The sequence below is a fragment of the Lonchura striata genome, chromosome 17 (genome assembly GCF_046129695.1).
Source record: "Lonchura striata isolate bLonStr1 chromosome 17, bLonStr1.mat, whole genome shotgun sequence".
NCBI lineage: Eukaryota > Metazoa > Chordata > Aves > Passeriformes > Estrildidae > Lonchura > Lonchura striata.
The window spans coordinates 7,517,897-7,541,518 of NC_134619.1; the positions used below are offsets into that span (position 1 = coordinate 7,517,897).

Here is a 23,622-nt window from a genome sequence, read left to right on the forward strand (position 1 = left end):
ACCCCGATGTCCCCGATGACCCTGACATCCCCACCCCCGGGAGCGCCCACACCCCTCGCGGTTCGCCGGGAGCCTGTGCACGGCTCTGACCGGCCGGAACACCGAGTATCAACCCGGAATGCTGTGCTTGAGCCCTGCCCTGCCGGCCCACCGGGCTCCCAGGACACCCACTGCTCCCGGTCATGCGGGCAGAGCCCCGGCCCGGATCAGTCCCCGGGCCGCTCACTAGGGCGCCCCGCGTTGTGGGAACACCGACGCCTTCGTGGACATATCCCTGCCACCCATTCCAGCGGCGTCTCCCCGTGCATCGGCCCCCGGCGGGGACGGGAGCGCCGGGCGGGGAACGCGCAGCCCACGAGGCGGACACGCGGCTCCCCGGTGCCGCGGGTGGGGCCACGCCCCTCCCGGCCAGGCCCCGCCCCCTCCGCTGGGCGGCACCAATGGGGCAGCGGCGGCGGCGCTGTTGTCCCGGAGACCGCGGGCTGCCCGCCGGGGGCCGCGCCCATTGGCTGCCGCTGCCGCGCGCGGGCCCGCCGGGGGCCGCGCCCATTGGCTGCGCCGCCGCCGCCAGTTGCTGTGGTGACAGGGGAGCGCGCGGGGCCGCGCCCGACCCGTCCGGGCACCGCCGCTGACGGGGCACCGCTGCTGTCCGGGCACCGCTGCTGTCCGGGCACCGCGGGCTGTCGCCGTCCTGCGGCCTGAGCAGGAACTGTGACCTGTCCCGACCCTGCCGGCTGCCCCGACATTGCGGCCAGCCGAGACACCGGGGCCTGCCCTCCCGCCGGCCCGGGCCGCAGCCCCGAGCGCTGCCCTCGCCGTCCCGGAGCCGCGCTGCGCGGGGAGCACCACACGGTTCTCCACCGCGGCTTTGCGCCTTGCCTGCGGGCGGCACCTCCCCGAGCTGTTCCCGCTCGTTACGGCCGGAGGGCACGCCCGGCACGGGTCACCCGCGTGGCCCTGGCCCGGAGCACCTGCTCGGCCGCTCCCACACACCTCCGGTCTTCGCTGCCGCCACGCCGGCAGGACCGGCTGCGTGCGCATTAACACGGAACGCCCGTGCCGTCGAGCAGCTCTGCTGGGCCGGAGGCGGCTCCCCATGCCCGTCGGTTTCGTGCACCGGGCCCGCCTCTAGCCAGGTTCCCTGCGACAGCCGTTCCTCTGCTCCCTCCCGGCCCCGGCCGCCCCTCAAGCAGCTCGGGGCCGGTCCCGCCGGGCAGCTCGGGCTGCCACAGCTGCTTCCAATCCCGCAGACCGCGCCCGGTGCATCCCGTGCCGGTGATCCCGTCCCGGTGCGGTGCCGGGGCGGGGCCGGCAGGGGGCGTCCCTTCCGCCCGTTCCCGTGAGCTCGGGCCCCGCCCGGCCCCGGGCCCTGCCGCTGTCGCCGCGGGGACCGGCTCGGGTTACGGGGGACACGGGCATCCCCAGAGGCCTTAGGGAAGAGGGGTTCCCGGAGGGCGATAGGGCCCGGGCGTCCCCGGACAGCAGGGGATGGTGAGGATCAATGGGATGTGGGGGTGTCCCAGGAGGCACGGAAGCTGCCAAGTGGGCAAAAGAGCGAGCCGGGAGGGGTTCCCCGTAGACCAGCAGCGGTATCACCCTGCAACAGCCTACTAAATCCATTCCTCCGTACTGTCTCCGGCTCCAGCTGGCTGCTGGAACACCACTCTGCTTCGCAGAGCCATTCCTGTGTGGAGCGGCACCAGGCACGGTGACAGATTCCTCTGTGCTGCCAGTGCAAGCAGCAGTGCCTGAGGGTAAGGTCAGAGTTGGTGCAAGGGGACATTTCCCAGCTCTGAGGAATCAGCAGTAATTGTATTTCTCCCTCTGCAGAGGATGAAGGCAGTGGTACAGACCTGCTGTCAGAACCGGCTGGATACAGTGAGGGCAGAACTCCAGGAAATAGAAAAAACAATGGAAAATAATCTGGGAAGCTAGTTGCTCACATCACTCTGAAATGAGTCTATACAGTCATGTTACCTTTGCTTTCCATCCTCGGCTAAAGACATTGTGTTGATCTTATAAATGTCAAACAATTCCCTTTCTGAGAATGAATCCCATTTGCTCTGTGGGGATGATCTTCCCATCAGCCTGCCAGGAGGGAGAGAGCCCTGTGACACACAGCAACCTGTGCTTGGGGAGGGTCTGTTCATGCGATCATTCCTTCCTGGTGTATCCCAGCTCCTGCCACCCGGGTGCACACAGGGCTTATTTTCCATGGAAATACCACCCTGTTGGGCAGACACTCACCCCACAGAGCAGCAGTGGTGTGGGTGTCAAGGGGGCATCTCCTGCACCAGGGTCTGGGTTTTAGCTGGAAGACAGGTATGGCTGTAGCTATGGAGGCACAAGCTGAAGGAGGAGAAAAGCCTGGAACATGTCAGGAGGCAGGAGGCGAGTGGCTGTGTGATAGATTAGTGGAATTTAATTTTTTTCTGTTTAAAAAAAATGATAAGAGGAATTAATTCGCTTCAGCAGCTGGTGGGGCTGGGGTTACTGAGGGTGGATGGGAGAAGAGTTAAAAATAGCAGGAAGGCCCAAATGGAAAGTTTCTGTAACATCACAAGTCAGGCATTTGGTGCTTACCCGCCCTGACAGGCGGGAGCCTGTGCCAGAGCCCTCTCCACCATCCTCAGCCCTTTCCCACTGACCTCCCTGCAACTTTTCACACGACATCACCAGCCCTTCGTTTTGCTAATTAACCCTTTGCTTCCAGACACTGGGCTTGCATCTTGAAAGAGCAAAATCAGCCACAAGTTGCTCATCCTGGGAACGTGAGGGTGCAGAGGAGCACAGTGCTCATGCTGGCCCTCCCTGGGTCCCTGCATGTCGCTGGCAGCGTGTGGAGCCCAGAAGAGCTGTAACCCCCCGGTATTCATTCCCATCTGCATTTCAGCTTCCCCTCCTTAAAAATCTTCCAGTTTCCAGAGGCCCTGGGTGGATTTCACTGGTAGGTCTGAGCTCTATGCTGGGACACTCTGGATGCACAGTTTGTCCTCAGCTGAGACGGAGATGGATGAGGCAGCTCTGAGGAAGCCCAGCTTGCTGCACTTGTCCCCACTGCGAGAAAGCAGATGTACCTGGCTGCTCCAGAGGGCTTTCTCTGCTTCTGTTTGTCTTTCAGGACTGACAATAAGAGCAGCTGAATTCATTCCTTCTCCCTCTCAGAGGCCCAGAAGTTGTGTCTGGCTCTTCTGCTCTGGGAAGGCTGGCAAGAGCTGAGCCTGCCATACAAAGGGTGGTCTGAGGGTGGTGGAGCAGGGCTTGGGCTGGAACAGATTTTGGTGGTTGGCAGAGTGGTCAGTGACTGTGGCAGACCATGAGGCATGAGAAAATACTGATGGATTGACTGGAGGTCAGGTTTGGCACTGGTTTACACTAAACAGGAGCTGGACAGTACCCTCACCTGGTTTAAAAGGGTTTGCCTCTTTCCCTAGCTGCTTGCATGGTCCTGCATCCCAGAACAAGCATTTGGGCTGACCCCGCTGAAAGCCAGTGCAGGACCCTGGGGACATAGAGAGGGTGGCACAGCTGACACAAGGCAGGCTTCCCTTTGGCCACATTGTGCCCCCTGATAACGGGACTGCCATGCAGGGAACAGGACACCTCTGAGCACAGTCCATCTGAGCAGTCACCCTGCTCCTGCTTCTGCTTCTCCTCATACCCAAACAGCCAAAGCACAGTGCCTTATTCCCTCTGTGCTTTGCCTCTCCTGACTCTCCTCTCTCTCAGACCCGTGCTGGGTATTGAGGTGGTTCTCAGCATTCCCACCAAGGAGGGACACTTGTCTGATGCCAGCCCCTTGCCCAGTGCCTGGAGTAGCCAGGCTTGGATGAGGTGACAAGATGACTCCATTGCCTTCAGCCCTTCTTTCCCCCAGTCCTGCTCAGCACCTTGGGCATTTGCAGATGTGGTTTTATGGCACAATAAAGTTGTTACTGTGGTTCCTGCCCTCCCCATCATTGTTCTCTGATCATGAGGGATGTCCTGGGACCAGCCCTAGTGCCATGAGGCTCTGCCAATATATCCCAGTGTGGTTGGACTGGTGACCCAGTGTAGGGTCAGAACAGTGCCTGCACTGGGATATTTTGGGACAATGCTACCGGTGTCTGAGATCCACAGACAGGATCAAATAAAAACAGCTCCTGCTATTGCCCGTGCCAGGAGACCCTCAGCCTTGTATTCAACCACTGCATCTTGGAGATAGAGCTGCACAGACGGGCTCTGGGCTTCTAAATCCTGAAAAAGCACTTCTTCCCCTGGGCAGGGCAGGACCGGACCGGGCTCGGCTCACTTCCTTGGCGGAGCTGAGCCTGGGGTGGCGAGACCAGGGCCGGGAACTGGGTTGGTGCAGCTCCACGCAGGACAGGAGCGTGGTGGAGCCCCCGCCCGCGGAGGCGCATCCCGCAGCATCCCCATGTAACCCTTGCTCCCCATGACCGGGGTACGGGTCCCGGGGGAACTCGCCGTTCCTCGGCACCGCAAGCCCCGAGGGGACCTCGGGGACCGGGACAGGGCGGCTGGGCCGGACCGAGGCCAGTGCGGGCGGGGGTGTGTCCGGCGAGGGAGGGATCGGAGCGGCGGGGGGCTCCACCTCCTGAGGCTTAAAGCTCGGGCGGACGGCGGTGCGGGTGTCCCGGGAAAGTTGTGCCCGTGTCGCCATCGGCTCAGAGCGGGGAGCGGCTGCAGGAGCGGCAGCGGCGCGGTCGGGGCTGCCGGGTGCGGGTGGCCCTTCGGGGCGACACTCACTCCGCCGCCCACCCTGCGGCCCCTGCCCTCGGTGCTGGCGATGACCCTGAACACGCAGCCCGGGAGCAGGAGCCCGCTGCGGCGGAGGGCCAGCACCCCGCTCCCGCGGCCGGGTGGCTCCGGGGCCACTTCGCGGGGTGAGTCCTATCACCCCCAGCTCGGCCACACCGCCTCCGAGCCGGGCGGCAGAGACCCCCGCGGCACCTGGTCCCCCGACTCCTCGGGCTCCCCAAGGCTCAGGGAGCCCCGGTACCGAGTGGTGCTGCTGGGTGACCCCGGCGTGGGGAAGACCAGCCTGGTCAACCTCTTCGCCGGCGTCCAGGAGAGGGACCTGCTGGACCAGCACGGAGGTGGGTGTCTGGTGGGGGGATCTGGTCACCTGCGGGGCATCCCGTGGCCCCATGATGGGACAAACCCATGTGCGAGGCGGAGAGGAGCCCGGGACCGTGCTGGGAAGCGCGGCGCTGACCGAGTTCTCCCGGTGTCCCGCAGGGGCCGCGTACGAGCGCAGGCTGACCGTGGATGGGGAGGAGACCGCGCTGCTGGTGCTGGACACCTGGGAGTCAGAGCAGCGGGTACGGCGGGGCTGGGTGTCAGAGAGAGCTGAACGAGCCAGGATGTGCCACGGGGACATTGTATGGGCACAAGCGCTGTCTTGGGGCCTCTGAGCGCTTTGAAGGGCAACCTGGGTCCCCCCCCGTCCATTTCTGGGGCTCACCACCTTGGAGCACAGGATACACACTGGGCAAGACAGGCTGGGGTCACATCTCTGCATCCGCCCTCCTGGGGCATGGGAGGCTGCCCGGCGTGTTCTCACTGATGTGTGTTCTTATATGAAAACCCACTTCAAAATGCCTGGAAATGGTTTGGTAATGGGGCTGAAGGAGCTAACTGGGTAACTCCACGAGTTGGTATCGCCAGCCAAAACACTTTAACGGACAGAACGGTGCTCCCAAGAGCCTGGCATAGGGCATTCCTCATGCCTAGATCATGAGGTATCTCCTGGGCAGAAATGCCAGTGCTGTTGTCACTGCCTCCCTCCAAACGCCTCCCTCCTTCCCTTCCTGCCAGGGCCCTGCATTCCTGTAGGTGCCACCAGGCAGTGAGTCCCCAGGAGTGGGGACAGAGTCAGTGCCCAAGCTGCGGACAGGGGTGCAGCACTTAAATGGACTGAGCTGTGTTTGGCACGCACTGCCCAGAGGTGCCCCAGCACTGTGACACCCCAACAATGACCCCTTTTTCCCACTATGGCTTATTCCCACACTGGCCAGCAGTGCCTGGATCATGCAGGGTGCAGCACCCACCACACTGTCCCAGGCCATTCCCAGGGGATTCAGCCTCACCTCCCCCCACCAACCGGAGCCCACAGCCCCAGTTTGTGGTTGATAGAGAGGAAAACTCCCAAGCACTCCCCTCAAAATCAAGAGCTTTTCATCTGTATTTAATTAATAGGGTAACACATCTGTTCACCACAGTGTGGGGGCTGGTGAGGTGTGCTGACAGGTCCCATCAGTGCCAGGGTGCTCTGCTGTCCCCTGGAAATGGTCATGGCCACGGATTGGTGACATCTTGTTCCCCATGTGGTGACAGGGTGAGGAGAGCCAGCGCCGTAGCCACTGCCTGCACGTAGGGAATGCCTACATCATCGTTTACTCTGTCACTGACCGGGACAGCTTCGAGAGCGCCTCGGAGCTGCGCATCCAACTGCGCCGCGCGCGCCAGGCTGAGGACATCCCCATCATCCTGGTGGGGAACAAAACTGACCTGGTGCGCTGCCGTGAGGTGTCTGAGGAAGGTGAGTAGGGATGAAGGTTCTGGCTGGTGGAGACCCCTGAGGGGGCTCCATGCCCAGCAGCTTCCCCCACATCTGTCCCCTCATCCCTGGACGTGCAGCTGCTGTTGTGCATGCGGCAGTGCCCGTCCCACAGCACTTGAGGTGCCAGCAGGGCCATGCCCCCTCCCTGCCCTTCCCTTGCAGAGGGCCAGGCCTGCGCCGCCGTCTTCGACTGCAAGTTTATCGAGACGTCAGCGGCTCTGCAGCACAACGTGGCCGAGCTCTTCGAGGGGGTGGTGAGGCAGATCCGCCTGCGCCAAGGGGGCAGAAAGTCCCACCTGCACCCCACACCTGGCCAGAAGCACAAGGAGAGCCTCGCCAGCAGAGCCCGGCACTTCCTCGACAGGCTGGTGGCCAGGAACAGCAGCAAAGTGGCCCTCAAAGTCCGTTCCAAGTCCTGCCATGACCTGTCTGTGCTCTGAGAGCCACAGTCCTGTCCCTCCAGACATGCCAGCTGGGACTCTGCTCTGTGCCAGCCATGTGGCCAGCGGCTCTGTGAAGAGCTCAGACGGGGCTGGAGTGATGCTGAGCATGTGGAGCTGTTTTCACTGGTACTGAGGGATGTGAAGGTGCTCTGGATCCAGCCATTCCCCTGCAGGAGAGGGGATAAGTGGGATCAGGTCCGTGGAGTGGAGGATGGGATGGGTACCTGCACTTGGGTGAGATTTTGGATCACAGCTCCTCCTGCAGAGCCAGAGGTGAGGGGTGGCTGTGCCCCAGAGCAGGGCTGGAGGCTACCAGGAGTGTGGCAGGTCCCACTTGCAGTGCTGTCCTTTGCAGGGCAGCAGGGACTGGCAAGGGCACAGTGGCATTGTCCACCCTGGTGGACACCTGGACAGCGTGGAGTCTGGCTGGGAAGAAGGGGCAGGGGAGCACCAGCAGCGTCACCTGGCACCCTGACCCTGCTGTGCCAGGGCTTTGTGCCATGTCTCACTGGCACCAGTGTTTCTGTGCTCTCTCTGTACTGGTGTGATGGGGAAACCCTTGATCTGCAGAATAAACCACATCAGGGAGGTGCTGTTCTCTGCTGGGTCCCTGCCCTGGGGAGCCACATCCCAGAGCCACATAGATTGAAGCTCTGTAACTTGCCTATGGCTGGTGCTGAGGATCCTCTTCCTGCTCTTGGCCAGGCTTTGGCTGGCTCCTCCATTAGCTGGAGTATCTTGGGGCAGGGAGAGCCCAGAGCTTCCTTTGGCCACCCTTGCTGGAGGTCCCAGTTCTTCACCCAGTGCTCCAGCATTGTCCCCTGTGAAGCCCCCTGCATTTCAGAGCTCTGGAAAAGCCTGTGGGAAGGGCTGAGCTCTGCTGAGTTGCAGGTTTAGAGCCCCTGAGCACCGTGGGAGCTGCAGCCTGGGCAGGGAGCTGGGCACTTGGTGGCTCCTGGTGCCCCGGGAAGGGGCAGGGAGCAGGAGCCAAGCAGAATGGCCCAGTCAGGAAAGGACGTGCTTGGCTGCAGCAAGCAGGGAGTGACCCTGGGCACCCAGGGAGGCGATGCTGGAGCTGTTGTGGGCTTTGCCTGTTGTTTTTAGGCTGTGCTGCCATCCAGCAGCTGGGATACCACGGGGGAACCTGCTCAACATCCCGGGCCTGATGCCAGGGAGGATCAGTGGTGCCCTCCTACTCGGGTCGGGAGTTTCCACTCACTCTGCGGTCAGACCGTGGGGAACCACTGGCTGTGGCTGGCACAAATGGGACACTGGGATGGGCCAGCACCCTGTCCCGATGGAAAACTAGTCTCTCCAGAGGTGCAAATCCCAAGTTTTGACCTCAGAAATGGGGAGGTGGGTGCTCAGATTATTTTCCATGGCATTGCTGCTGTTCTGCTCCTACTGCCCTGTCCTCAAGCTCCCAGCCCGCTGATTCCTGGTGCTGCTGGAGGTGATGCTGCGGTTCACAGAGCCGAGGTTGGGGGCTGCACCCGAGGGACAGGGGCTCCTTGCTGCTGCCGGTCCCTCCCGCAGCTGCAGCTGGTGTTTCCCTGCGGCCGAGGCGGGGGAGGGGGGCCATGGGATGGAAAGTTGGCAGTCAGCAGAGAGGGGAGTGGAAAGAATGAGCTCAAACCCAGAAAAATGTGGCCGTGCTGGAGGATGGGAGGAGTGGGAGGAGAGGCCAAGGGGGGCCACGGTGAGGCGCTGGGAAACGGAGAGAGGGTGGAGGGAGGGGGAGGGAGGAGGTGCTGGCAGGGGACCAGCGACTGCCTGTGGTCCCCATCTGGGCCCACTCCTGGGGAAGGTGGTGCCAGGTCTGGGTGGTAGCGGCTGCTCCAGCGAGTGCTCTCGGGGCTATCCCAGTGCCGTCAGCCCCTGGGTGGCCACTGGCTCCAGTGCTATCCATCCCTGGGTGGCCAGCAGCCTTAGTACACTTCCTCCTGTCCCACGGGCTCCCGGTGCCCACCACCCTGCTGGCTCCTCGCTGGCATGTGGCCACCCTGGGCCAGCAGCCCCCGGCTCCCCCATCTCGCTCTGCACAGCGACGCTGCCCTTTGTGAGGATTCCCAAGCCAGGCTGGCATTCAGAAGGGGGCAGCGAGAGGCTCGGGAGCTGTGCTGTGCCAGGGTGGGATGCAGGGGGGTGTGTGGGCACACTGCCTTCTGCTGCCCATCCTGCTCCGCTCTGGGAACAGCAGTCGCAGGGAGAGGGCAGCATCCCGGGCAGGAGGCCAACCCCGCAGAGAGGGGCTCCCAGGAGGCCTTCCCATCTGCCCTCCGCCTGAAACACGGAACTATGAATCACCCCACTCCTGAAATAGATTCCTTTTATTTAAAATATAAAATTTAAAAGACATTTTTTAAAAAAATCAAAGTCTCGTGTTTTAATCCCTGCTGTGCTCCCATCTCCTTGCCCATGGCTCAGATCTAAACTGGGGGCAGCACCATTTCACTGTGCTCAAATCTTCACCAATTTTTGCTCCTCAGCAGACTTTCAACCTGGTGAGGAGGAGGAGAAGGCTGGGTGGCACAGCCGAGCTGCCAGCGACTTGGGAGTATTTGTGAGGAAAACACACATTTCGGCCAATTTTCCAGCAGAGCCTGGTCCCGGTCCAGCGCGTGGGGAGAACCTGCCGCCATTTATAAGGCATTTTACAGAAGCGCTGTTTGCTCAGGGCTGGGCTGGGAGCACTCAGGGGGATTCCCAAGAACAGGGAAACGGTGAAGGGCAGCAAAACCCAGGGCAGCCCAGGAGGCAAACCGCTGGTGGAGCTGGAGCTGCACCTCCCCGCTCGCAGGGGGGCTGCGGGAAGCCGGCAGCGGTGCCCGCGGGGAGCTCCTCGGGAGTTCCCTGCGCCTCCCACAGCGAGCGCCGGGCGGCGGAGCCCAGCCCGGAGCGGCGGCGGCGCCGGGCTCTGCCCTTCTCCTGGCACCGCGGCCGCCGGGGCGGGGCCGGCTTCAGCGCCGCTACGCGTGACGCACTTCCGGTCGGTAAGGGGGACGTGTCGGTGCGGACCGCGGTGGGAGCAGCCGCCATGGAGGAGCCCGCGGCGCACAACGGCAGCGCCGCCGGGGCCGCGCCCGGGGCCGCGCCCGGGACCCCCGCCCGCCCGCCCGCCACCCCCGAGGGCATGGCGCTGGCCTACGGCAGCCTCGTCCTCATGGCGCTGCTGCCCATCTTCTTCGGGGCGCTGCGCTCCGTCAGCTGCGCCAAGAGCAAGGTACCCCCGCGGCTCGGGGCAGCCGGGCCTGTAGGCCGAGCCCCCCCTTCCGAGGGTCCCCTCCGGGCGCCCCGTTCCACGGGAGGACCGGCAGCTGCATGGCCCCGGCCCTGGACCCCGGGGCTCCTCCAGCCCCGATAAATTCAAGTGCTGCAAAACACAACCGCCCCTTGTCCCTCCTCAGGAGGAGTTGTGCTGGGGGGACTCGTGTGTGGCTGTGCCCCGCGGCACCGGGGCTGCTCCGGGGTGCTCTCCCGCCTGCACTCCCTGTTCTGTCCCGGTATTCTCCCACCGTTCTCTGCGTTTCATAGCAGGGACTCAAATCCCAACAGTTGGGCTGCTGTAGCTCAGGAGGAAGGACTGTTTTACAGTCTGATCCAATACTATTTTTAAAATCTTCTTTTGTGCTGTTAAGCCTCATATCAGGGGCTTCTGGCATCCAGGCAGTGGGGGGCTGTGAGCAAAGCCCAGCAGCAATTCAGGATGGGGGCTCTCATCCCTCACTCTGCAGGGAGCAGCAGGAATTTGGGCACCTCCGGGCTGCCGGGCGCAGCGTGACAACTGCCGTGCCCAGGATAAGCTGCACAAGGGCTTTTGAGGTGCCCTCGATCTGTGCTGGCCGCAGGTGTTTGCCTGAGTGAGATTAGATCTCCGAGCAGCGGCCAGCTGGGCCTGGAGCAGGCAGAAAACAGGCAGCCCTCTGCCTCCTCTGAAAGCTGAAGGTCTCCCATGGGAAATGGCTTGAAAGGGGCTGGTTGAGGTGGTGCAAAGATGTCTTGGAAGGGGTTTATAAATCTGGGACTTTTGAGCACGAGAAGTGTCCCAAGAGCAAGGTGAGAGATGAGGAGGTGGCTGGAGAGACGTGTCGTGCACGGGGTGATCACAGATGGTGGCACAGATGGGGCTGGCTGGGCGTGAGCGGTGAGGGAGCCCAGCTCCCCTCTGGGCAGGGGGGAACGGAACAGTGCCAGCACAGGATTTTTTCCTTCTCCAGGAGGAGAAAAGCAATAAATTGTGGCTGCCCTGGAAAGGACAATTGTTTGTGTTTTCCAGCTCAGGCTCTGCCTCTGACACAGCCTCATCTCCGGATATAGCAGGAGCCAGTGGGTGTTTTGTCCCTCTCAAAATCACTGTGGAGCGTTGTGTGTTGTGTCTGTCCACCCCCTGCTCAGGTGTGAAGGCAGGGCAGGGGCTGGTCCATTCCTTTCTATCCTTCTCTCCCCAGAACTCCTCGGAGATGCCAGAGACGATTACCAGCCGAGATGCTGCTCGCTTTCCCATTGTTGCCAGTTGTACCCTCCTGGGGCTCTACCTCTTCTTTAAAGTAAGTGAGTGGCTCTGGAGCTGGGGCAGGACATTCTCCCACCTGGCAGGAGCTCCCATAATGGAGTGACTCTGTTTTTGGCCCTTAGTATTGGGACAGAAGGTGTGTAAGGCTGCACAGATCGGGCTCTTTCGGTGTCACCATGCAGGAGGACATCAGTTCTTGCCTGAATTGTCCCAGCTTGAGGGAAATCAGAGCCTGTTTGTGCACAGGTTGTTTCTGGAGAGCTGCCGAGGAGCAAATAGCCCTGAGCTCTTCCTGTCACCATGGGCCGACCTGACAGAGCATAGGCTGGAGCCAGAGGGTGCCAGGGTCTCTGAGGGGCTGCTGGCTCTGTGTTGTGTTCCATTCTGTGCTCCTGGAGCTGTTTTGGCTGCAGGCCTGGGGGAGCCCTGGTGTCATCAGGTGAAGTATTTTAGATGTTCAGAGCCCACAGGCAGAGCCAGATGACCTGAGAAATGGATGGGAACTCTCAGCAGCACGTGGTGGTGGTGTGGAGGTGTCTTGGCATCAAGCTCCTTGGGCTGCCCATGCAGGTCTGGCACATGGCTGAGTCCCCAGAAGGGTCTGGGGAGCTGCAGCACAGAGTGGCCCTGTGGGCATGGCAGCTTCCAGTTGTGCTGTTTAGAGATGCCTGCAAGGTGCCAGGGTGCTCCTGGCTGGCCAGGAGCTGAGGGTTAAGGTGCAGAGTTGGGAATGGTACAGTTCAGTCCCTTCTCTGCCAATGGCTGTGTGCCATGTGCTGCCTATTCCAGCATCCCCCTTCCAGGAGGGCACAAAGGGCCCCAGGATCCTTCCACACTGGTTTGTAGGGGTGTGATTCAGTAGGGGAGTGTGTGACTTGGAGGGCAGGAGTTTTAGTAATGCCCTGTTTAATTAGGGCAGGGGATGCTGCTGCTCCCCTGGGCCTGGGCAGCCCCTGGGAGCAGTGCCTCTCTCCTTGCTCTGCAGGGGAAGCTCTGGCCTCCTTTCTGCAGCACTGGAGTTATTTTTTGACCTGAGCAGCTCACAGATGTGCTACAGCTCATGGGCCCATTGTGCTTGTTCTTTGAGCACATGGCTATTTCCAACATATTCTCCCTCAGCGTGCAGGAATTTGGGTTATTCTAGCTATTCTCATCTCCCTGGAGCACTGACACAGCAGTGCTGCCAACAGGAGCATGAGGATGGGGAGGATGCTGTGGTTACTGACCCCTCTGTGGTTTTGTCTTGCAGATATTCTCTCAAGAGTACATCAATCTTCTGCTTTCCATGTATTTCTTTGTGCTGGGGATCCTGGCCCTGTCCCACACTATCAGGTACAGCACAAGGATGGGTGTGATTGGGGTGGGGCTACCTAAAGCTTCAGTTCATTTTATTGAGAAATTTTCAGAACACCACTGCCCTGCAGGAGAGCCAGGTCTTTAGGGTATTTGCCCAACCTATTAGGGTGTTGTCCCTTGGTGGTGGGAACCAAAACCCTGGGGGTCCTGGGAAGCCAGCATCCTGTACACCAGCACTGGGACAAGGCCAGCTCACCCTAAGGAGCTTCTCTGGCTCAGAGTCACAGAATCAGAATATCCTGAGTTGCAAAGCATCTACAAGGATTTAGTCCAGCTTCTTACCCTCCGCAGGACAACTTCAAAAATCCCACCGTGTTCCTGAGAGTGTTTTCCAAACAGTTCTTGAAATCTGCCAGGCTTGGGGCCATGACCACTTCTCTGGGGAGTCTGTGACAGTGCCCAGCCACTCTCTGGGTGAAGAGCCTTTTCTTTATATCCAACTTAAACCCCTCTTGGCACAGTCCTTGCTGCCCTGCAGAGGGAAGAGCTCTTCAGCACCCTGACTGGGATGGGTGACACAGGCAGCTGGAGCTCATGGTAATGTCTCTGGCCTCTCGTGGCCATACGTGGCATGAAGTGTTGAAAGCTGAGGCTGTTTCAGTAACTGAAAAAGTTGAACTGATTTCCTGTTTCGTGAGCTCTGCAGCTTTGGGGACCAGATGATTTCCCTAGACTGGTGCTGGGCAAGGGCTTTGCTCTGCTCCTGGCTCTGCAGCAGAGCCAGTCAGTGCTAAGTACCCAGAGGGTTTTTTGGGGCATAGGGCATTTGCTGGGGTCTGGGGTGGGTCCTCCTTTCTTGTGGGCGATGCTCTGTTTTCTTGCCCTGGAGGATCTGGGGGACTGTCACATATAGCCAGATCAGATCTCTGTGCAGGATGAGTTGCTGTGGCTCCTGTCCCTGATGTCTAGGCCAGTCCCTGATGGAGCAGATGGTGTTTCCCCTCTAGGGAGGGGGTGTGGGGCCCCCTCAAATGCAGAGGTGCTGGGCAGCATGTCTTGTGAGGTTTCTGTCGAACTGCCCTTCTCTACACCTCTCGTTTCAGCCCCATGATGAACAGATTCTTCCCTGCAAATTTCCCCAACAAACAGTACCAGCTCCTCTTCACCCAGGGCTCCGGGGAGAGCAAGGAGGGTACGTTGGCTTTCCAGTCTTTCAGGGGAGCCTGAATGCTTTCTGCCTTTACTGTTCCTTTTTATTTTTTTCATTTTTTGGTCTTGTTACTCTCAGCCCATTGAAACAACCTTTTCAAAGACTCACCTCTTGCTCCCTGCTGAGCCCCATGTGTCCCTGCAGAGCTGGGCTGGCACGTTGTGCTGTCTCTGGATGGCAGGGAGACCCCAGAAACACTTCCCAGAGTGCTGTGGGGATGGAGCTATGGCTATCATTAAATGCAGAGCCTTTATTTAAGCCCCTTGGAAAGCATAGATCTGACTGATTTGTGCTACCTTATCTGGGCCAGATCTTTGCACTGGCAGAAGATGCATTGATAAGTATCCTCCCCTGTTTTAGGTTTACTGGTAAGGGAGTATTTCTGGTGATACCACCAGGAGTTAACTGGCACAGGAAGAGGGAGAAGATTTGTCTCTCCCTGCCTTAGGCAGTGCCTGAATCCAATTTCCTTATTGACAGCAGGACCGTGGATGCTGTCCATGTGCAGAGTCTGGCTGAAGGAGAAGGTCTGAGCTTCCCAGAGCCCACTGCTTGTTCCCAGGGGTTTGCATGTGTGTACCACGGGTACAGTCCCCTCGTTTGGGACGTGAGCACTGAGCTCTGGGCTCCCCAGCTGTGGAATCACTCATCTCAGCCCTGCTTGGGAAGGGGAGCTGCCCAGCCTGCCCCAAGTCTGACTTCTCCATTTTCTTGCAGAAATAGTGAATTATGAGTTTGACACCAAGGATCTCGTGTGCCTGGCCTTGAGCAGTGTTGTGGGGGTCTGGTACCTGCTGAGAAAGGTAAGTGAGGCACAGCTGGGGACTGGGCTGGATCAAACACAGACTCATTTCCATGCAAGGTGAGGGTTCCATGTACAGCAGGACCCAGATCTCCTTTTCCTGTCCTCAGCACTGGATTGCCAACAATCTCTTTGGGCTGGCATTCTCCCTCAACGGGGTGGAGCTGCTGCATCTGAACAACGTCAGCACTGGCTGCATCTTGCTTGGGGGCCTCTTCATCTACGATGTGTTCTGGGTAAGCAGGAGCATTCTGCAGGCCACTGGTGGAAGTGTGTGCCTGGCATTCTGCCTTTGTGGGGCACCACGCTGGCTGGACACACACTTGAAGTCAGATTTTTCGGTTTCTCAGCCCAGAGGGGTGTGGCAGGGTTGATGACAGAATCCACAGTGGCAGAATGTGGCTCATCAAGTGTGTTTTATTTTATTCTTCACTCAGAGAGCCCAGGGCTGGTAGGGACCTCATCAGAGTTATTGTGGGGTACTCAGTGTTTGTCATATCTGGTCCTATATTCCCCACTATGGTCTTCCCAAGGCCTGACAGCTGTTGGGTGGGCTGGAGGCTGCTCTGGGGCACACTGAGCCTGCTTGTATGAGCTGTGCCTTGGCTGTCATCTGCTGGTTTCGTTAGTGTCCTTCTGTCCTCTTGCACAGAGGACCAGACACTGGAATGCCTCCAGTCCCTTTTCCTCAGCCAGTGCTGCATCCTGACTTCTTCATTTTGAGGTTTTCCTTATTTCTTGCGGGGTATTTGAGCTGCTTTTGTAGAGGAAAGGGGGGCAGGGAAGGCAGGAATGCAGTTGTGTGCTCTGCTCCATGCATGGGAGAATGTTTCTCCTTGTAATGTCCATATTCCTCCATATGCCTCCACCTTCTGAATCACCATGTTTCCAAATGTCTGAGAGCCTTGTGTACATTGAGGTCTGTCCAGCAGCTCTGCAGCTGCCTGTGTAATCCCTCCATATTTGAGCCTGGCCACTGTGAGCTGTTTTGTACTTGGCTGGTGGTGCCCCTGTTTCCCAGGCTCGTTAACAGTCTGGGCTCTGTGGTTTTTAGCCTGTGGGCCACTTCCTCTGCAACTCTCAGCTGGAGGGGACTCAGCCTTCTGCCTTAGCACACCTGGTGCCCCAGGCCCTGCTTAATGTGGGAGTGTCTTCCCAGTGCTTTGGGGACAGTGAGTGCTCTCCACTTGCTGGCTGTCTCTCACCTCAGCTTCCCCATGGATCAGGCTATTGCTGGAGACTTAGGGAGGGGCTGCCTTGAAGTGGACGCCCTCGTATTGTCCCCTTCTGCAGGAACTGGTCACTTGGGTCTTGGCATGGATTCAGTCACAGTGGATCCCAGGAAGGTTTCAAGGAGGAAGGAGATCTCAATGCTGTTGCCCCCACATAGTTTTGGGGAGGCATGTGATGCTTTTCCCTGGTCCCAGTGTCAAGGCTCCAGGGTCTTGCTCACCCAATGCTAACCAGGGCCTGTTTTTTTGCCTGCTGGACTGGAAGCTTAGAGATGGCAAGGTGCAGAGATCAGAGTGGCTGCCCTCAGTGTTTACAGTCCACCCTGCAAATGCTGCCAGTATTTACAGCTGATAGGGCCATGCAAGTAAACGACCTCAGAGCAAACTGCTGCTGATCTGACACTGGCCTCTGTCCCTGCTGGAAGCTCCCAGGCTGGGACACTCTGCTGGAAACTCCTGCCCTCCAACTGGACTTTACATGGAGCTGACTGATTAAAGCTGAACTGAGGTGCAGGGCTGGGTGGTGGGCAGCAGCTCTGCCATGTGAATGCTGTCCCCATGCTGCTCTGAGAGCAGGACAGCCGTGAAGCAGCCACCTCCCCCAGTGCTACCGTATGCCTCCTCCCCTAGACTGTGGGCTTGCTTGCAGGGCTCCTGTGCCCACATTTTGGCAGGTCATTGGCTATTTTCTGCCACTGAGGCCACTCTGGCTGTGGGGTGAGTCTGTAGCTGAGCCTGTGTGTGTGTTCTGTGCAGCTGTGGTCATCGTGGGCTCCTTCTGTTCCAGGTCTTTGGCACCAACGTGATGGTGACAGTTGCCAAATCATTTGAGGCCCCAATAAAACGTGAGTAGATCTTCCCTGTGTGCTGGGGTCCTTTTTGCTGCAAGCCCTGCCCCATGCACCCTCCACCTCTGGAGACGGTTCAGGCTGGGATGTGTGCAGGAACATTTCCTGCTAGTGACCCCTCCTCCCTGTCATTGGCCAGCCTCAAGCCAAGGCATATCTCTGGAAAGGGATGGTTTGCAGTGCCCTGGTCTGTCTGGGTCACTCTGCACCTTTGGAGTGTGCAATTTCACCTGCTTGTAAAAACAGTCCATACCAAAAAAACGCCACCAAAAAAAACCCAAAACAAAACACCAAAAAAAAAAAAAAAAAAAAAGACCCACACACAAACCACACCACAGAGCCTCAGAACAGCAGGCAGGGTGAACTGGTGCTGCTGTGGAGCATGCAGTAGTTTGGTCGCTGGTTTCTTGTCCCAGAAAGAACAAGGAAAGCTAAAGGGAAGGAGGGGGGCTGAGGGCAAGGACAGGCCCCTTGCCCTGTTCTAGTCCCTGTTTGCCAGGCCCACTGGGGCTGGGGTCTGCTCAGTGGGGACACTCCCCCTCACTGTGCCTCGCTCTGCTCCTCGCAGTGGTTTTCCCTCAGGACCTGCTGGAGAAGGGGCTGGATGCCGACAACTTCGCCATGCTGGGACTGGGAGACATTGTCATTCCGGGTGAGGACAGAAGAGGGAGGATGGGACTGGGGTCTCCTTGGAGGGGGCTGCGGGGAGCTGAGCAGGTGCCTGGCTCTGCCCTTGGGTCTCCGCGCAGGTCCGGGCGCTGTCCCGGTGCCGCGTGCCACGAGAGGGCACTGTCACCCCGCTGTCACCCGGAGCGGCCCCGGAGCGGCCCCGGAGCGCCGCGGGTCCTGCCCGCCTCCCTCGGCCCCTCGCTGGCCCTCCTCGGCCACCTCCAGCCCCTCACTGTTTCCTTCTCCCTGCAGGGATCTTCATTGCCTTGCTGCTGCGGTTTGATATCAGGTGAGCAGGCGGCAGGGAAGGGTCTCTGGCAGGTTGGATCTTGCAGCATATTTGAGCTGCTTTTGTAGAGGAAAAAAGAGAAGGGGGAGCCGGGAGTGCAGTCCTGTGCTCCCTTCTGGAGCTGGTGTGGAGACACCAGGGGGTGTAAGGAAAAGCTCTTGGAAGAGGGGGCTGGCTCTGTGGGTACGTCCTGAGCACTGGGGACGAGTGGTTCAGTTCAAGCATAGGTAGGGCAGGCAGCAGAGGGATGGGGATCAAGGCAGCAGCACACAGCAGCCCCACAGAGCCTCACCAGCTCCCTGGAGCCAAGGAGTGGAGGGCAGTGAGAGGAAGCAGTGACAGCGTGGGAAAGAGCCAGGGGTGCTGGCACCTGGGAAGTGCTCGCATGGATGCAGATGGGTGCCTGGCAGTGCTGGCTGCCTCCAGGTTGCCACTGATGTTGGAGGAGGCAGCTCCTTCCCACGTAGGGAAGCTGTACCTACAGCTGGGCTGCAGCTCTTGCCCCACACTGAAAGGCTCTGGGGAACAGGGTGCTCTGTGACTGCGCTGGTGTGGCCCCACTCCCACTGCTCTTGCACAGACCCTCTGGTCTGTGCCAGCTCTTCCAGGTGTTACCACCCACATCCTGCCTGCACCTGCTGGGAATCCCAGTTCCTGCAGCCTGCCCTGTGATAAAATAGCAACTGCTGAGAGCCAGGGACAGGTTCCACCAAGATAATGGACCTTCTCCCTGGGTCCTAGCCCTAATTCCTCCCTTCCCAGTTGCCATCCAGCAGCAGTATCTCTTGCCTTCTTCCCTTCTCCAGCCCCTCACCTGGCTATTACTGCCTTCAGTCCCACACTGCTCCCACAGCATCGGGCTACACAGGCAGAGCATCACTCCACACACTCCACTGTGGTGGGAGATGCCCAAGAGTACCAGGCCAATTCCATTTTGGCCACTGGCATTCCAAACCGGAGGTCATTGAGCTCTTCCCTTTCCCTACAGCCTGAAGAAGAACACGCACACGTATTTCTACACCAGCTTTGTGGCCTACATCTTTGGGCTGGGCCTCACCATATTCATCATGCACATCTTCAAGCATGCCCAGGTGAGCTCCACCCTGCTGCCTCCTGTGAATGCACATCCAAGTGGGTCAGGCCAGCTTGGCCACGAAGTTCCTGCATCCTGCCAGGAAAAAGGAGATTTATTTCTTCTCTTGGCTTTGATTTTCCAGTGCTTGCCTGTACCTTTCCCTTCCCAAAGCTCCTGTGCCCAGCTGGAGCAGAGGCCTGTTTGGGGCAAGGCTCCTTGTTTCCAAGAACAGCCCCTCAGCCAAGGGCCCTGTGTTTTTTGGCTCTTTGCAACCAAGCTCCCCTGAGCACCCACTGGCTCTGCTGCAGGGGGCTCTGGGAGCCCATACACTGTGGTCTGCACAGGGGCTCTCAGTGTGTTCATGGCCCACTGGGCCCTTCCAGTGAGCATTTTCACTGAATCCTAGAATGATCTGGGAAGGGACCTCGGAGACCATCTTGTTTCAACTCCCCTGCCATGGGCAGAGATACCAACCAATAGACCAGTCTGCTCCATGCCCTCTTCCAGCCTGGCCTTGAGCACTTCCAGGGACTGAACATTCACAGCTTCTCTGGCAGCTTGTGCCAGGATCTCGCCACCCTCACAGGAAAGAATTTCCTCCTAATACCCAATCTAGCTTCATGCTGCTGGAGCTCGAACTTAGCTCTTGAAGCTGCTTTTAGGGGTGTTTACTCCTGTGTAGCCGTGTGGCAGATACCATGGGTGCAGAGGGGGCAAGGCCACGAGCTCACCTTGCACTCTTCCCTCAGGCTGATTTGTGGTTTGCTTTAACAGTTGTTTTTCTTCCCCGCAGCCTGCGCTGCTGTACCTGGTCCCTGCCTGCATTGGATTCCCGCTTCTGGTGGCCTTGGCAAAGGGAGAAGTAACCGAAATGTTCAGGTGAGCCTCAGCTGGCGATGGAGCTGTTTTGCCGGCGGCGCTGGAGCACATGAAGCGTGCAGATGTTCCCACGCCCGGGCACAGCTGGAGGGACGGGTTCATCTGGGCACGCTCGGGGTGTGCGCCGGCACGTGCGTGGGTGGAGGGAGCGGGTCTGCGTTCCAACATGCCGGGCCTGGCTCCAGCCGCCTCCCGGGCGCTGGGTGGGAGCTGTGGTGTGGTACCGGCAGGCAGCACCTGGTATTGCTTTACGCCTCAGTGACAGACTCTTCCCATGCGCTGGCAGGCAGGGGAGGGTGGGACTGCACACCTGGTGTGGAGATACTTGGTCATTGTGTCCCAGGGCCTGTGGGTGGGGAAAAATGGAGCCAGAGCTGGCTGTGAGAGCAGCCAAGGCTGGTTTGAGCACATCCCAGCCTCCCCACTTGGGCAAAGTCTTGTGGTTTGTAGTAGTCCCCCTGCCCCAGAGGCTGTGGGCACAGAGGAAGGGGGACTGGGCTGTTGTGCTCAGCTGTTCTTGGAGCCTGTCCAGGCTGTCAGTGGGCAGCTCTGGCCTCCTGCCTGAGAGCTGTTTCTCTGCCATGCTTGAGACTTGGTGGTGGCTCAGCACAGTAATGATGGTTGATGCAGAGGAGGGAAGGGAGCATTCTAAAGCAGGGCAGTTTACCCTCCAGCCTCCCCAGTGCCTCAGCCTGGGGAGCGTTCCTGAGCTCCCAGCCTCCTCAGAGGGAAACTGGGTGCAACGGGAAGCCAGCTGTCCTCCCTCCCCTCCCCTGGGAGATGCAGGTATGCATGTTCCCAGCGGCTCTCAGCTGGGCCGTCCCCAGCCCTGCCGCACCTGCCCCTCCTTTGATGTTTGCTTCTGACAATCGCTGCTGCAGGCACTGAGTGTCCTGGGATCGTCCTTCCTGTGCACCTGGGATCCTGCAGCCGCTTTCCCCAGTGCCGTGACTCACCAGCTGACAGCAGCAGCAGCTCCTGCCAGGAAACTGGGGAGAGATGAGCTGTGAGGCCGGGCCCACTGGGCAGCAAGGACCGCAGGGAGCTTGGCAGCCAGGGCCTAGTGCCCTCCCAGAGCAATAGCACAAGCTGCTCCAGCAGCAAAGTGTTGCCAGGGCAAGGGCAGGATGCTGGAGGGTTACAGACTTGATGGCCCCTGGGGGCCAGACCTCCTTTGAAGCGGCTCCAGTTGCAGGCAGAGGAAGTGGGATTCAGAGGGACCAATGCCTGGAGGGCAGTGGCTCCCACCGAAGGAATCCCACCAGGTGTAGGTAGCTCTGCTGTGCTGCTTTGGTGTGCCCGGATCCTCCCTGGTGCTGGCAGTTCTTGTGGTCTCTGCCTGCACATGGTATCTCACAGCAGTGAGGATCTGCAGGCAGGGTGGGAGTGAGCAGATCTGTGCTGCAGGCCCAGGGAAGGGTGCTGGGGGAGCAGAGCTCAGTGACATTGGGATCAGCTCCATGGCTCTCAGCCATGCCAAACCTCCCTAGGCTAGGCAGGAAGCTCCCTTAGCAGTGGGAACTCATCCTGCCTCCCACATCTGCCCTGGGCACACTGTCCTTGAGTGGCAGGACAGGGTCTGCTGCATCTCTCTGTCACCTGCCCAGTCCCTGGGCTGCTCCACTACCACCTTCCCACTGCCCAGGCTTGCTCTCCCTAGGTTCTGGCTGCCTGGCTCTGCTCATGCCAATGGGAGCTGCCTCATCCCCAAGTTTCAGTGCTCACTTTTACATTCTGCAGCCCTGTCCTGGAGACTGCAGACAAGGAGAGGCCAGGAGGTGTAAGCAGGTGAAGGGGGATGCCAGGCTTCCTGCACAGGGTGGCGCATTCTCGGTGCTCTCACTCCAAAACTCTTTTGCTTTTTCTTCTCTCCCCACCCTCTTCTTTCTGTCCTTGTCTTTCCCTTCCTGCTTCCTCTCTTTCCTGCAGCTATGAATCCTCTGCTGAAATCTTGCCTCACACACCAAGACTTACCCACTTCCCCACGGTGTCTGGCTCGCCGGCCAGCCTGGCTGATTCCATGCAGCAGAAACTGTCCTGTCCCCGCCGACGCCGGCAGCAGAGCCCTAGTGCCATGTAGCCACTGCCACCGGGGCCCCTTGTCTGTCGCTCTGGCCAGGTAGGGGCAGGTCCTTGCTCTCCCTGGCCCAATCTCTCCCTATTCACAGCTCTCCTCACTCTGTGGGCAGAGGCTGGAGCTATTTCTGTGCTGCTGTGAGCCGGCTTCTCGTCCATTCTGAGAGAGGAGACTGGGAAGGGCAAGAAGATTTGACATCCCAGACCTTGTTTTTTCTGCTTGGAGCAGCATTCCCATTTCCTTAGCCAGAGCCCTGGGGCCACTGCTGGAGGGGGTTTGCAGCCAGAGGAGTGAGACCCTGGGAGGGAACACTGCTGTTGGTGTTGCTGCAGTTCCCCTGTTTACTGGCCCTGCTGGCACCCGTGCTCAGACAGCATACCCAATAGTGCTCTTGGGAACAAGGACAGATGCCCAGGCACAGAGCTGGCCCCTGGCTGGGTCCACCCTACCCTTGGAGATGTCTAGGGGGATGCATCCCTCGTCTCCCCTATAGGGCTTCCTGTGCTGGGTGCTGTTGGCTGGAGCCCACCTTGTCTCCAACAGCAGCAAGGCAGAAGCCAAGGCCACAGGCTGGGCTGTCCCCACATGGCATGGGGTTCTGTCCCCAGGGACGAGCTGGCTCCACTCATATCCCTCTTGTCCCCAGCTACGAGGAGAGCTCAACCCCTAAGGAGGCAGCAGGGGCTTCCAAAGAAGAGCCAACAGAAGCCTCCAAGAAGGAGAAGTGACCTTGCCCATGGGCCGTGCCCAGCACTGCTGGGCTGGGGCCCTTCAAGACCCTTTGCAAGTGACAGACGACGAAACAATTGTGCAAGAGCATCGTGTTGTGTGTGTCGGAGCAGCCACCCAGGTGGGGTATCGATGTATGCCGGTTTTTAAATTTTGTATTGTGCATTTGCTTTCTCTCATATTAAACCATATTGAAGGAAGGAGTGCTGGTGTGGCCATGCCCCTGCTCAGCCGGCACTGGAATTGGCATCCAGCTCCCCCGCCTTCTCCCACTGGAGCCCGTGGCTATTGTCTGGCTGTTTCCAAGTGACCAAGTGACCATCCCCTTCCCCCTCCCACTTCTCTGGCACTGGGCCTTCCCCCAGTCTGGCCCCTGCTCTGTGATACCCAGATTTAGGGCCGGAGTCACTGAGCCCTGTGTGGGTTTGAGGCAGCATCTGGTCCCAGAGAAGGGTGGCTGATCAGGGATTGGGATGCAGGAACCTCACAGGATGGGAACGTGCTCTGCCTCAGCTGCTGGGGTGCTCATCAAGCTGAGGCTAACGCCCCATGGCCTCGGGGAGCAGGAATGGGAGGGGTAGGAGTGGGTAACCTCAAACCCAGCCCTGCGGCAGGGTAAGGATAGTATGGATTATCCCCCTTCCTTGCAGGGAGCCAGGCACCATCCTGCACCCTTTAGGGCTGGGATGGGCAGAAAATGCTGGTGCAGGCATTTTCTGCAGGGGGCTGGAGGGGCTGCAGGCATGGGCAGCTCCAGCATCCACCGCGGCTTCCACTGGGACCAGCTGCCCTGTGTCCTGCAGCACTGGCAGTGTCCTCCCTACCCCTCCTGGAGGCCCACATGTGGAGGATCCTGCATCCCTTCGGCCATGCCCACTGCCAGAATAAATAGAAAGTGTTTGCTGGCTTGGCAGCTCCTCCACAAAAGCCGTATTTAACCATTATTCCCTGTGCCGGCTGCGAGCACTAAAAGTGGCGCCTCGCGTTCTGCCATCTAA

The 23,622-nt window shown here is 59.4% G+C and overlaps 2 protein-coding genes across 3 annotated transcripts; both read left to right on the forward strand.

Annotated features, from left to right (window-relative positions):
* Nucleotides 1-4,786: 4,786 nt before the first annotated feature.
* On the forward strand, nt 4,787-7,002 carry REM1 (RRAD and GEM like GTPase 1). The gene is made up of 4 exons (XM_077787076.1): nt 4,787-5,096; nt 5,239-5,336; nt 6,352-6,541; nt 6,725-7,002. The coding sequence occupies exons 1-4, from the start codon at nt 4,787-4,789 to the stop codon at nt 7,000-7,002; spliced, it is 876 nt and encodes a 291-aa protein (XP_077643202.1).
* A 3,023-nt stretch (nt 7,003-10,025) lies between these two features.
* On the forward strand, nt 10,026-22,824 carry HM13 (histocompatibility minor 13). Of its 2 annotated transcripts, XM_021527371.3 has the most exons (13): nt 10,026-10,228; nt 11,454-11,552; nt 12,768-12,850; nt 13,918-14,006; nt 14,742-14,827; nt 14,937-15,062; nt 16,846-16,903; nt 17,475-17,558; nt 17,828-17,864; nt 18,853-18,955; nt 19,733-19,818; nt 21,748-21,937; nt 22,542-22,824. In XM_021527371.3, exons 1-12 carry the CDS (start codon nt 10,043-10,045, stop codon nt 21,896-21,898), a joined length of 1,188 nt encoding a protein of 395 aa, XP_021383046.1. In that variant the 5' UTR covers nt 10,026-10,042; the 3' UTR covers nt 21,899-21,937; nt 22,542-22,824. The 2 variants fall into 2 exon arrangements, with proteins under 2 accessions (XP_021383046.1, XP_021383047.1); XM_021527372.3 differs by lacking the exon at nt 21,748-21,937 and having other exon boundaries at nt 10,028-10,228.
* Nucleotides 22,825-23,622: the final 798 nt, after the last annotated feature.

Coding starts and splice junctions, on each gene's coding strand:
- REM1 (XM_077787076.1), top strand. CDS start 4,787: ATGACCCTGAACACGCAGCCCGGGAGCAGGAGCCCGCTGCGGCGGAGG. Junction 5,097..5,238: donor CCTGCTGGACCAGCACGGAG/GTGGGTGTCTGG, acceptor GGTGTCCCGCAG/GGGCCGCGTACGAGCGCAGG. Junction 6,542..6,724: donor CCGTGAGGTGTCTGAGGAAG/GTGAGTAGGGAT, acceptor CTTCCCTTGCAG/AGGGCCAGGCCTGCGCCGCC.
- HM13 (XM_021527371.3), top strand. CDS start 10,043: ATGGAGGAGCCCGCGGCGCACAACGGCAGCGCCGCCGGGGCCGCGCCC. Junction 14,828..14,936: donor TCTGGTACCTGCTGAGAAAG/GTAAGTGAGGCA, acceptor TCCTGTCCTCAG/CACTGGATTGCCAACAATCT. Junction 17,865..18,852: donor CTGCTGCGGTTTGATATCAG/GTGAGCAGGCGG, acceptor CTTTCCCTACAG/CCTGAAGAAGAACACGCACA.